Source organism: Macaca nemestrina, chromosome 4 (assembly GCF_043159975.1).
Source record: "Macaca nemestrina isolate mMacNem1 chromosome 4, mMacNem.hap1, whole genome shotgun sequence".
In the NCBI taxonomy this organism is placed as follows: domain Eukaryota; kingdom Metazoa; phylum Chordata; class Mammalia; order Primates; family Cercopithecidae; genus Macaca; species Macaca nemestrina.
The window spans coordinates 94,407,822-94,421,901 of NC_092128.1; the positions used below are offsets into that span (position 1 = coordinate 94,407,822).

The 14,080-nt window shown below is 38.2% G+C and overlaps 1 protein-coding gene across 2 annotated transcripts in view; it reads left to right on the top strand.

Annotated features, from left to right (window-relative positions):
• Positions 1 to 14,080, top strand: part of LOC105475697 (serine/threonine kinase 31) — a 297,831-nt gene that overhangs the window by 12,355 nt on the left and 271,396 nt on the right. For both annotated transcript variants that reach the window (XM_011731173.3, XM_011731172.3), the window contains exons 5-6: positions 10,878 to 10,952; positions 12,712 to 12,870. In XM_011731173.3, coding sequence (XP_011729475.3) covers positions 10,878 to 10,952; positions 12,712 to 12,870 — 234 coding nt within the window. The remainder of the gene's footprint in view (positions 1 to 10,877; positions 10,953 to 12,711; positions 12,871 to 14,080) is intronic.

The following is a 14,080-nucleotide window of genomic DNA, read 5'->3' on the forward strand; positions in this document are numbered from 1 at the left end:
TAATTTTTAAATTTTTTGTAGAGATGGTTACTATGTTGATCAGGCTGGTCTTGAACTACTTGGCTCAATCAGTTCTCCCACCTTAGCCTCCAAAGTGCTGAGATTCATGGTGTGAATCACTGTGCCCAGCCTGTACGTATTCTTGACACCAGTCCTTTGTCTTTTATATGTATTGCTGGTATCTTTTAGTCTGTGACTTACCTACTCATTTTCTTGATATTATTTGAAATTTAATTTATTAATTTTTTCTTTTTGGTATGTGCATTCTGCTTCCCATTTAAGACCACTGTACTTACCCCAAGATCATAGATATATTTGTGTGTGTGTGTGTGTGTTTCTCTGGAAGTGTTTACCTTTTTTAGGGCTGGGGTGACCTGCAGTAAATTTTTCGATTATGATATGAGGTGGAGATAAACTTCAGTGTTTTTCCATGTGGATATCCAGTTATACCATCACTGTTTATTGACAAGACCATCTTTTCTTTGCTGAATTGTATTGGCATGTTTGTTTTAAATCAAGTGACTATGAGTATTAACCATCTTTTTCAATGTAATAGGTACCTGTAAAATTGAGTGCATCAGATTCTCTGCCAATAATTTACCCTGGGACATTTCTATAAGTAGACAAAGATGTTTGTACAAAGATATTCATTGGCAGCTAGTAGGCAAAACTGGAGATTAAATGTCCTTTATATAATACAATAGTAGTAGTAATTATAATAGTATTTATTTCCTTTGTGAGGTAGTGTCAGATATTCTAAGTGTTTTGTGTGTACTAACTCATTTAATGCTCACAGCATCCTTATGAGGCAGGTGTTATTTTTTACACCTTTTTTTGAAATTGCATAGCCAGGATAACTTTATGAAAGTCACTAGCTAAATTAATGATAGATCAAGTATAGAAGCCCACAGAACCTATCTCCTTAACTGTTGCCCTGCTTAGAAAAATGAAACAAATTGTGGGTAGAGCCTTATTTTTTTCTTTTTTTTTTAATTGGCAAACATTCCTCAATTTTTTTTTCTCCTCCCCTTTCCTTTTTTATTTCTTTTTAAAAAAATTATACTTTAAGTTCTAGGGTACATGTGCACAACATGCAGGTTTGTTACATATGTGTACATGTGCCATGTTGGTGTGCTGCACCTGTTAACTTGTCATTTACATTAGGTTTATCTCCTAATGCTATCCCTTCTCCCTCCCTATCCCACCAGGCCCTGGTGTGTGATGTTCCCCTTCATGTGTCCAACTGTTCTCATTGTTCATTTCCCATCTATGAATGAGAACATACAGTGTTTGGTTTTCTGTCCTTGTGGTAGTTTGCTCAGAATGATGGTTTCTGGCTTCATCCATGTCCCTACAAAGGACATGAACTCATCCTTTCTTACGGCTGCATCGTATTCTGTGGTGTATATCTGCCACATTTTCTTAATCCACTCTATCATTGATGGGCATTTGGGTTGGTTCCAAGACTTTGCTATTGTGAATAGTGCCGCAATAAAGATACAAGTGCATGTGTCTTTATAGCATCATGATTTATAATCCTTTGAGTGTATGTCCAGTGATGGGATGGCTGGGTCAAATGGTATTTCTAGTTCTAGGTCCTTGAGGAATTGCCACACTGTCTTCCACAATGGTTGAACTAGTTTCCCACCAACAGTGTAAAAGCATTCCTATTTCTCCACATCCTCTCCAGCACCTGTTGTTTCCTGACATTTTAATGATTGCCATTCTAATTGGTGTGAGATGATATCTCATTGTGGTTTTAATTTGCATTTCTCTGATGGCCAGTGATGATGAGCATTTTTTAATGTGCCTGTTGGCTACATAAATGTCTTCTTTAGAGAAGTGTCTGTTCATATCCTTTGCCCACTTTTTGATGGGGTTGTTTGATTTTTTTCTTGTAAATTTGTTTAAGTTCTTTATAGATTCTGGATATTAGCCTTTTGTCAGATGGGTAAATTGTAAAAATTTTCTCCCATTCTGTAGGTTGCCTGTTCACTCTGGTGGTAGTTTCTTTTGCTGTGCAGAAGCTCTTTAGTTTAATTAGATCCCATTTGTCAATTTTGGCTTTTGTTGCCATTGCTTTTGGTGTTTTAGTCATGAAGTCCTTGGCCATGCCTATGTCCTGAATGGTATTGCCTAGGTTTTCTTCTAGGGTTTTTATGGTTTTAGGTCTAACGTTTTAAGTCTCTAATCCATCTTGAATTAATTTTTGTATAAGATGTAAAGAAGGGATCCAGTTTCAGCTTTCTACTTATGGCTAGCCAATTTTCCCAGCACCATTTATTAAATAGGGAATCGTTTTCCCATTTCTTGTTTTTGTCAGGTTTGTCAAAGATTCGATGGTTGTAGATGTGTGGTATTATTTCTGAGGGCTCTGTTCTGTTCCATTGGTCTGTATCTCTGTTTTGGTACCAATAGCATGCTGTTTTGGTACCAGTAGCATGCTGTTTTGGTTACTGTAGCCTTGTAGTATAGTTTGAAGTCGGGTAGCGTGATGCCTCCAGCTTTGTTCTTTTGGCTTAGGATTGTCTTGGCAGTGCGGACTCTTTTAGTTCCATATGAACTTTAAAGTAGTTTTTTCCAATTCTGTGAAGAAAGTTATTGGTAGCTTGATGGGGATGGCATTGAATCTATAAATTACCTTGGGCAGTATGGCCATTTTCACGATATTGATTCTTCCTATCCATGAGCATGGAATGTTCTTCCGTTTGTTTGTGTCCTCTTACTTTGTTGAGCAGTGGTTTGTAGTTCTCCTTGAAGAGGTCCTTCAAATCACTTGTAAGTTGGATTCCTAGGTATTTTATATTCTTTGAAGCAATTGTGAATGGTAGTTCGCTCATGATTTGGCTCTCTGTTTGTCTGTTATTGGTGTATGAGAATGCTTGTGATTTTTGCACATTGATTTTGTATCCTGAGACTCTGCTGAAGTTGCTTATCAGCTGAAGGAGATTTTGGGCTGAGACAATGGGGTTTTCTAAATATACAATCATGTCATCTGCAAACAAGGGACAATTTGACTTCCTCATTTCCTAATTGAATACCCTTTATTTCTTTCTCTTGCCTGATTCCCCTGGCCAGAACTTCCAACACTATGTTGGATAGGAGTGGTGAGAGAGGGCATCCCTGTCTTGTGCCAGTTCTCAAAGGGAATGCTTTTAGATTTTGACCATTTAATATGATATTGGCTGTGGGTTTATCATAAATAGCTCTTATTATTTTGAGATATGTCCCATCAATACATAGTTTATTGAGAGTTTTTAGCATGAAGGGCTGTCGAATTTTGTCGAAGTCCTTTCCTGCATTTGTTGGATAATCATGTGTTTTTTGTCTTTTGTTCTGTTTATATGCTGGATTATGTTTATTGATTTGCGTATGTTGTACCAGCCTTGTTTCCCAGGGATGAAGCAGATGTGATCGTGGTGGATAAGCTTTTTGATGTGCTGCTGGATTCAGTTTGCCAGTATTTCATTGAGGATTTTTGCATTGATGTTCATCGGGGATATTGGTCTAAAATTCTCTTTTTTTTGTGTGTGTGTGTCTCTGCCAGGCTTTGGTATCAGGATGATGTTGGTCTCATAAAATGAGTTAAGGAAGATTCCCTCTTTTTCTATTGGTTGGAATAGTTTCAGAAGGAATGGTACCAGCTCCTGTTTGTACCTCTGGTAGAATTTGGCTGTGAATCCGTCTGGTCCTGGACTTTTTTTGTTGGTAGGCTATTAATTATTGCCTCAATTTCAGAACCTGTTTTTGGTCTATTCAGGGGTTCAACTTCTTTCTGGTTTAGTCTTGGGAGGGTGTATGTGTCCAGGAAATTATCCATTTCTTCTAGGTTTTCTAGTTTATTTGCATAGAGGTGTTTACAGTATTCTCTGATGGTAGTCAGTATTTCTGTGGGATCAGTGGTAATATCCCCTTTATCATTTTTTTATTGCATCTATTTGATTCTTCTCTCTTTTCTTCTTTATTAGACTTGCTAGTGGTCTATCAATTTTGTTGATCTCTACAAACAACCAGCTCCCTGATTCACTGATTTTTTGAGGGGTTTTTTATGTCTCTATCTCCTTCGGTTCTGCTCTGATCTTAGTTATTTCTTGCCTTCTGCTAGCTTTTGAATGTGTTTACTGTTGCTTCTCTAGTTTTTTTAATTGTGATGTTAGGGTGTCAATTTTAGATCTTTCCTGCTTTCTCTTGTGGGCATTTAGTGGTATAATTTTCCCTCTACCCCCTGCTTTAAATGTGTCCCAGAGATTCTGGTACATTGTGTCTTTGTTCTCATTGATTTCTAAGAATGTATTTCTGCCTTCATTTCGTTATGTACCTAGTAGTCATTCAGGAGCAGGTTGTCCAGTTTCCATGTAGTTTAGTGGTTTTGAGTGAGTTTCTTAGTCCTGAGTTCTAGTTTGATTGCACTGTGGTCTGAGAGACAGTTTGTTATAATTTCTATTCTTTTACATTTGCTGAGGAGTGCTTTTCTTCCAACTATGTGGTCAATTTTGGAGTAAGTATGATGTGGTGCTGAGAAGAATGTATATTCTGTTGATTTGGGGTGGAGAGTTCTGTAGATGTCTATTAGGTCCTCTTGGTGCAGAGCTGAGTTCAATTTCTGGATATCTTTGTTAACTGTCTGTCTCGTTGATCTGTCTAATGTTGACAGTGGGGTGTTAAAGTCTCCCATTATTATTGTATGGGAGTCTAAGTCTCTTTGTAAGTCTCTAAGGACTTGCTTTATGAATCTGGGTGCTCCTGTATTGGATGCATATATATTTAGGATTGTTAGCTCTTTTTGTTGAATTGATCCCTTTACCATTATGTAATGGCCTTCTTTGTCTCTTTTGATCTTTGTTGGTTTAAAATCTGTTTTATCAGAGACTAGGATTGCAACCCCTGCCTTTTTTTGTTTTCCATTTGCTTGGTAGATCTTCCTCCATCCCTTTATTTTGAGCCTATGCACATGAGATGGGTCTTCTGAATGTAGCACACTGATGGGTCTTGACCTTTTTTTTTTTTTTTTTGAGACGGAGTCTTGCTCTGTTGCCCAGGCTAGAGTACAGTGGTGCGATCTCGGCTCACTGCAAGCTCCACCTCCCAGGTTCATGCCATTCTCCTACCTCAGACTCCTGAGTAGCTGGGACTACAGGCGCCCGCCACCACTCCTGGCTAATTTTTTGTATTTTTAGTAGAGATGGGGTTTCTCCGTGTTAGCCAGGATGGTCTCGATCTCCTGACCTCATGATCTGCCTGCCTTGGCCTCCCAAAGTGCTGGGATTACAGGCACGAGCCACCGTGCCTGGCCGGGTCTTGACTCTTTATCCAATTTACCAGTCCATGTCTTCTAATTGGAGCATTTAGCCCATTTACATTTAAGGTTAATATTGTTATGTGTGAATTTGATCCTGTCATTGTGATGTTAGTTGGTTATTTTGCTCGTTAGTTGATGTAGTTTCTTCCTAGCATTGGTGGTCTTTACAATTTGGCATGTTTTTGCAGTGGCTGGTACCAGTTGTTCTTTCCATATTTATTGCTTGCTTCAGGAGCTCTTGTAAGGCTGGCCTGGTGGTGACAAAATCTCTCAGCATTTGTTTGTCTGTAAAGGATTTTATTTCTCCTTCACTTAGGAATCTTAGTTTGGCTGGACATGAAATTCTGGGTTGAAAATTCTTTTCTTTAAGAATGTTGAATATTGGCCCCCCACTCTCTTCTGGCTTGTAGAGTTTCTGCCGTGAGATCTGCTGTTAGTCTGATGGGCTTCCCTTTGTGGGTAACCCGATCTTTCTCTCTGGCTGCCCTTAACATTTTTTCCTTTATTTCAACTTTGGTCAGTCTGACAATTATGTGTCTTGGAGTTGGTCCTCTCAAGGTGTATCTTTGTGGCGTTCTCTGTATTTCCTGAATTTGAATATTGCCTGCTTCGCTAGGTTGGGGAAGTTCTCCTGGATGATATCCTGAAGAGTGTTTTCCAACTTGGTTCTGTTCTCCCTGTCGCTTTCAGGTACACCAATCAGATGTAAATTTGGTCTTTTCACATAGTCCTATATTTCTTGGAGACTTTGTTCATTTCTTTTTTTTCTCTAAACTTCTCTTCTTGCTTCATTTCATTCATTTGATCATCAATCACTGATACCCTTTCTTCCACTTGATCAAATCAGCTACTGAAGCTTGTGCATTCGTCACGTACTTCTCATGTCATGGTTTTCAGCTCTATCAGGTCATTTAAGGACTTCTCTACACTGTTTATTCTAGTTAGCCATTCGTCTTTTTTCAAAGTTTTTAGCTTCTTTGTGATGGGTTTGAACATCCTCCTTTAGCTTGGAGAAGTTTGTTATTACCGATCATCTGAAGCCGCCTTCTCTCAACTCGTCAAAGTCATTCTCCCTCCAGCTTTGTTCCATTGCTGGCGAGGAGCTACGTTCCTTTCGAGGAGAAGAGGTGCTCTGCTTTTAGAATTTTCAGCTTTTCTGCTCTGGTTTCTTCCCATCTTTGTGGTTTTATCTACCTTTGGTCTTTGATGATGGTGATGTACAGATGGGGTTTTGATGTGGATGTGCTTTCTGTTTGTTAGTTTTCCTTCTAACAGTCAGAACCCTCAGCAGCAGGTCTGTTGGAGTTTGCTGGAGGTCCACTCCAGACCGTGTTTGCCTGGGTATCACCAGTGGAGGCTGCAGAACAGCAAATATTGCAGAAAGGCAAATGTTGCTGCCTGATCCTTCCTCTGGAAGCTTTGTCTCAGAGGGGCACCCAGCTGTATGAGGTGTCATTCGGCCCCTACTGGGAGGTGTCTCCCAGTTAGGCTACTCGGGGGTCAGAGACCCACTTGAGGAAGCAGTCTATCCGTTCTCAGATCTCAAACTCTGTGCTGGGAGAACCACTACTCTCTTCAAAGCTGTCAGAAAGGGACGTTCAAGTCTGTAGAAGTTTCTGCTGCCTTTTGTTCAGCTATGCCCTGCCCTCAGAGGTGGAGCCTACAGAGGCAGGCAGGCCTCAGAGGTGGAGTCTACAGAGGCAGGCAGGCCTCCTTGAGCTGTGGTGGACCCCACGCAGTTCGATCTCTCAGGCTGCTTTGTTTACCTACTCAAGCCTCAGCAATGGTGGGCGCCCCTACCCCAGCCTTGCTGTTGCCTTGCAGTTTGATCTCAGATTGCTGTGCTAGCAGTGAGCGAGGCTCTGGGTGTGGGATCCTCCGAGCCAGGCGTGGGATATAATCTCATGGTGTTCCGTTTGCTAAGGCCATTGGAAAAGCCCAGTATTAGGGTGGGAGTGTCCTGAATTTTCAGGTACCATCTCTCATGGCTTCCCTTTCCTAGGAAAGGGAATTCCCCAACCTCTTACACTTCCCGGGTGAGGTGATGCCCCGCCCTGCTCCGTGGGCTGCACCCTCTGTCTGACAAAGCCCCAGTGAGATGAACCTGGTACCTCAGTTGGAAATGCAGAAATCACCCGTCTTCTGTGTTGCTCATGCTGGGAGCTTCAGACTGGAGCTTTTCCTATTCGGCCATGTTGGAACCTCTCTCTCCTCTTTTCTTTATAAATCTTGAGTTTACTTTTATTCGTTGAAAAGAATCTAATGCCAGTTCTCCCTTCTATATTAATGGAGAATGAGCGTGCAGATAAGTGTCTCTATGTGATACCTTGACAGGTTTCTTTCAGATGCTGTGTCTATAAAAATTAGCCCATCTGAGACCCATCACTGGAGCCAATCCATTCCTCAATTTTTAAAATATTTTTTATGGGGGTATTTACAGGTGTCAGCCACTGCACCTGACCAATGACTATGTTTAATATTGTTAAAAATTAAGACATACTCCTTTTCTTCTATTGAATATAATATTAATTATATTATCAGAAATTTATACAAGCATCAGTAATAGGCATCTGATTTTAAGTGATTAATCAGCTACTTCTGATTGTTCATAAATGGATTATACTTTGTCAGTTTTCCTTAGTGATCTAAGTGGTTCTCTTCCTCTGCCACCATGTAGGAGGGTCACAGGCTGTGAATAGTGGAGTTGTGGGAGGAGAAGATTGGGCCCAGGCACAATGAGAATGAATAGTTTTCGCTATGTCATGAGGACAGATAAATCTATCTGGGATAGATTTGTATGTTTTGGTGGTTGTATTACACAAACAAAGCCACGAACTTCGGATTCTTCACTTTGTTGAGTACCAGCTCTATTCTTGGACATAAGTGTCCCTAGCCCTGCCTCACCTGGTTTGCAATAAACCGTTGCATTTCTGTCACTTACCTTATACCAAATTATTAATCGTATTGTGATGTTATTACAAAGCCTTAATTAAAGTTGATTCAGTCTTTTGCAGGGATTGAAATGGGTTAGGACTGTTAATTGTCAGCTATTTTTTGCTACTACCCCTATTTACTTACCAGAAAATAAAGTAAGAGGGTTGGGAGAGAGTACCATACTATTACTGCTCTCTCTTGTCCTTCAGTTGTTGAATGTTAGCTGAAGAAACCAGAGTAAATTATGAATTGAATACACTAATCCTTTGTAGCATTTGAACTGTTATTTGTTTGTCTGAATTTGTGTGTACTGTATTGTTCTGGTGAATAGGTTTGGTGTTTAGGTTTCATAAAATAAATCTGTGGATTTGCCCTAGTTCAGAGTGATACATTGAAATTAATTTTATAATCCGTAACTTAAAGCAGTGTTCTTCAGCCATTTTTCTCATTATTCCCTCCTAAGGAGCATTTTTAGACTTGTTTTCTCCCCTTCAGATATTTTACTGCTACAGATATACAGTATATAATAACTATGTTATCAGTAGGGTTGAACTTTGGAGGGCTATAGACCATTGTAATATTTAAGATTTCCAACTCTCCATAAGAACCACTTTTCTTCCCCTTAGGGATATTGCTCCAATTGAGACTGTATGATTTAAAGTGGTTAAGGCCAGGCATGGGGGCTCATGCCTGTAATCCCAGCACTTTGGGAGGCCAAGGCAGGAGAATTAGTTGAGGCCAGGAGTTCAAAACCAGTCTGGGCGACATAGTGAGACCCTGTTTCTCAAAAAAAAAAAAAAAAAGCTATGTACGGTGCGTGTGCCTGTAGCCCCAGATATTTGGGAGGTTGAGGTGGAAGGATTGCGTGAGCCCAGAAGTTTGAGGCTACAGTGAGCTATGATCATGCTGCTGCACTCCAGCCTGGACAACAGAGTAAAACTTTATCTCAAAAAAAGTAATTATCAGCCTGCAGTGATTTTTGTATCCTTCTCAATTCAATCATGTCTTACTTCATTTTTGTTACTGTGAAGGAATACCTGAGACTGGGTAATTTATAAAGAAAAGAGGTTTATTTGGCTCATGGTTCTGTAGGCTGTACAAAAAGCATAGCTCCAACAGAGTATAGCTGAGAGTTAGACTTAAGTGGCATGTATTTCGCATGTTTATGTTTTTAAAAAATTATACCAGTTATGTCTTCAGACATTAAAATAGTATGATTTTAAGTGTTTGATGCTTGTATCTTCTAAAAAAAAGTTTTTTTGCTTTTTATACAATTCTAACAAGGGACTCTGTGTGCTTCCACAAATGGTAGAAGGTGAAGAGGAGCCAGTGTCTATAGATTACATGGTGAGAGAGGAAGCAGAGGGAGGAAGAGGTGCCAGGCTCTTTTCAACAACTAGTTCTCTTAGGAACTATGAGTGAAAACTCATTCACTTCCACGAGAATGGCACCAAGCCATTTTTAGGGATCTACTGCTACTATCCAAACACCTCCTACCAGGCCCCACCTCCATCATTGGGAATCAGATTTTAACATGCAATTTGGTGGGTGATATCCATCTAAATCATAGACACCTTCAGGAGACATTTGGCAGTGTTTGGAGACATTTTTGCTTGTCACAACTGGAAGTGGTGCTACTGGCATCTAGTGTGTAGAGGTCAGAAGGGATGTTGGTAAACGTTTTACAATGCACAGGGCAGAGGACAGCCCCATTCTGCTTCTAAACACAAACTCTTCCAGTCCCAAATGCTAGTAGTGCTAAGGCTACTTTGAAGTTCGATAAAATGAAAGCCAGCCTGGGCAACGTGGTGAGACCTTGCCTCTTAAAAAAAAAAAAAAAAAAAAAAAAAAAAAAGCCCAGTCATGGTGGTGCGTGCCCATGTTCTCAGCTACCCTGGGGACTGGGGTGGGAGGATCACCTGAGCTTGGGGAGGTCAAGTTAGCAGAGAGCCATGATTGCTCCACTGCACTCCAGGCCTGGTGACAGAATGAGACCCTGTCTCAAAAAAAAAAATAAAAAAAAAATGATTGAAAGTATGTAAATTTTCTCTTTATTCTTTTATTAAACATCATTCAACTGAAATATAAAATAAAGTTCAGTATTAAAGATATTATCTAATTTAGTTTTATCTACTTAATAGCACTAATCTCCTTATACATAAAGTAAAAAGTATGAAATCTTTCTTGGTTGGTAGCAAATGTGGATTCCATTGTAGTTGAGAGTTAGACTTATGTGCCATGTACTTGGCATGTTTATGTTAAAAAAATTGTACCAATTATTGCCTCAGACATTATAATAGTATGATTTTAAGTGTTTGATGCTTGTGCCTTAAATTTTTTTTTTTTTTTTTTTTTTGCTTTTTATACCCCTCCCTCCTCATTTTGGAGATGCAGAATAGCATAATGAACTCTGAAGTCAGAAGTTTGAATCTTGGTTCTGCAGTTTACTAGTTTATGTCTTTGGGTACATGGTGGCATAAACAAAGTACCTGCCTCATAGGATTGTGAGAATTAAATAAGTTATGTATAAAGTACTTACTGACATATAGGAAGAGCTTAAATGCTAACCTTTATTCTGATCTACTCAGCATGCTTTGTACTTCATTAAGATGCCAAGTAATTTTGCTTTCTTTTCTCTTTGTAGATTTATGGTGGATTATTTTCTGAAGATAAGTGTTGGTACAGATGCAAAGTACTGAAAATCATCAGCGATGAAAAGGCAGGAAATTAACTGTTCATTTTTTTTTTTTTCTTTAAGAAATATTTATTGTGGCTCCAAAATTTGATGTTTATTTACCCCGTCATTGCTTATTCATAGTAGTGATATCTGGTTCAGTGATTAAAACACGGAAGAAATTAATTGCTAAAAAACATGTTGTTTTATAATCACCTCAGATTATTCAAGAATAGGTTATATAATATGTAGGTTATTTTTGGTGCCTAGTTCTTTTTGTCTCAGTTCTTTTTTCTTTGAGACGGAGTCTTTCTCTGTCGCCCAGGCTGGAGTGCAGTGGTACGATCTTGGCTCACTGCAACCTCCTCCTCACAGGTTCAAGTTATTCTCCTGCCTCAGCCTACCAAGTAGCTGGGATTACAGGCGCCCACCACCACACTGGCTAATTTTTGTATTTTTAGTAGAGACAGGGTTTCACCCATGTTGATGAGGCTGGTCGGACTTCTGACCTCAGATGATCCGTCCACCTCAGCCTCCAAAAGTTCTGGGATTACAGGAGTGAGCCACTGTGCCCAGCCTACCCCAGATCTTAATAGTTATATTTGGTTCTTGCTAATGAGTAAATTTTAAATGTTCTTTCTATTAAGCTTTATGAGTAGGAGAAGAACATTTTGATTGATCCTTCTGAAGTTAGGTATATCTTTTATTTAGTTGATGTGAATATTGTTAATAATAATGATTGATTTGCCACTTTCTTGTGCCTGGGTTATGTGGTGAGTTTTCTTTGTGTTAAGCTTTTTTTTTTTTTTTTTACATTGTGAATTCTTGGAGGATTTTTAAGAGGATTTAGGGAGATAGAATTCTGAATAGCTGTTTGGTGACAGTTGCATATTGCAGGCTGTGTGAAAGCACCTCTGTAGGATTTCCTTTAGTGTTTTTTCTACACCTGCTTTCTGTACTTAAATTATAATATGTATGTTTTTACTGAACCTGGGAAAGCGATTAAGGATAAAAGATAAAAAGTTAAAAATATGTATGTTTTATAAATATTTTCTTTGGTGTAATAAGATGCTAAGATGTAACAATTTGATTAGTATTCTGAATAACTTGGTTTAAAAAAAATCTCATTTTTTGCTGTCTTAGGTAATGGTTTATTTTAGTGGAATGGAACTTTCTAATTGACCTTTCTCCTGTGATTTGACAACTGGAGATGATATTTTGCATTTGCTTTTCACTTGGCTTTAATTTTTTAAATTAAAGGGCAACGTGATGTTTGACCTTGAAATAACTATTTTTCTTTTTTACTTTTTAAACGGATGTAGAGCTGGAGGTAAGGGTGGTGAATCTGATTAGTTTACATGGTCTACCTGGAGTGAGTTTAATTGTATCAAAGGAAGTTTGATAACTTTGCCTTTCTTTTCAGATTTTATTCTTTCCAACTTGAAATTGAATTGAATGTTGCTTGATTTTAACATTAGGAGAAACAGGAGAGGGCTGTAAGCTTCATAGGTTGATATTTATTTAAAGTATCAATTGTCTAAAAACAAAAAACACCCTAATGAGAAATGGTACTGTTGGAATTTAACCAGTAGCAAGTAAAGAAATCACTGGAATTTCATGGACTGTGGATTTTTTTTTATTTTGAAGATATTATTAGAGAGCTATTTCTGAATGTATTTTGTCATTTTGAGATAAGAATGCTATTTTGATATACAGGTCATTAACAGAGAGCAGCAAATTGGTGGTTTCTTTGTAAATATTTAATCTGGGGTCAGTATTAGTATTTGTCTCTTATTTTTTCCAGTGTCTGGTGCGGTACATTGACTATGGAAATACTGAAATTCTAAATCGATCTGATATAGTTGAAATTCCTTTGGAGCTGCAGTTTTCTAGTGTTGCCAAAAAGTATAAACTTTGGGGACTACACATTCCTTCTAATCAAGAAGTTACCCAGTTTGATCAGGCAAGTCATGGATTTTAAATATTTTTGCTAATGAAAGTAAAACTATGTGCTTGAAACAAAATGTAAGTATAATTAAATTTTACTTGAATAGAAAAGTCTGTATAAATTAGTGAAAAATAGGAATTATAATTAGAAAGCAATTACATATTTATACTCATTTTTGCTAGGTAAACATTGAACAGGTAAGAATAACATATACATATGTAATATATATAAATAGTTTCTTCTGATGTTTAAAAGGATAGTCTTTTTTTTTTTTTTTTTTTTTTTTGAGATGGAGTCTCACTTTGTTGCCCAGGCTGGAGTGTAGAAGCACGATCTTGGCTCACTGCAACCTCTGCCTCCCAGGTTCATGCAATTCTTCTGCCTCAGCCTTCCGAATAGCTGGATTACAGGCCTGTGCCACCATGGCCAGGTAATTTTTGTATTTTTGGTAGAGTCGGGGTTTTACCATGTTGGCCAGGCTGGTCTCGAACTCCTGACGTCAGGTAATCTGCCCACCTTGACCTCCCAAAGTGCTGGGATTACAAGCATGAGCCACTGCGCCTGGCCAAGGATAGTCTCTTATATGATGGAGAAAATAATGAATGCAGTTATTTCTATAATTGTTTTGGGAAGGTATTTATTAAATAAAAGTGATCTTGACCTAGTCCTGATCATAAATACCACAAATTTGAAATTAACGGGGTTATAATCAGATTTTATCATTTTGGCCGAGGCTGATACTATTTGATGTAAAAATTGGCAGCAGATGTTTTGCTCATGTGGCTTCTAGTTCATATTCCTTTCCACTGAATTTTGGGTTGGTAACCTAATTCTGGAAGACATTCGATAATTTCAGGGGTAGTCTTACAGGAATCCTACCTCTTTTAAAATCTGTTGTACAATGATGATTCTTTTGGTAAATGGTAATGCTGGTAAGAGATATTACATTGCAAAGTAATCAGGTTTGTAATTATTATAATAGCAGCTCAAGTAGCTCATGTGGAAAACAATGTAATCATTGTACGCATTGTAAAGAAATTAATTAAAATTTAATTAATTAATTGAAATTAATTAAAAATTAATTAATTGAAATTAATTAAAATTGCCTCTTTATTTTCCTTTGAGAATCTTGTAGGTGTGTTGGGTATAGTTTTGTATGCTATGTAGTTACTTACAAGAAACATTTCTGTACATAAAACTCAGGCTTTCATAAACATGAAATACA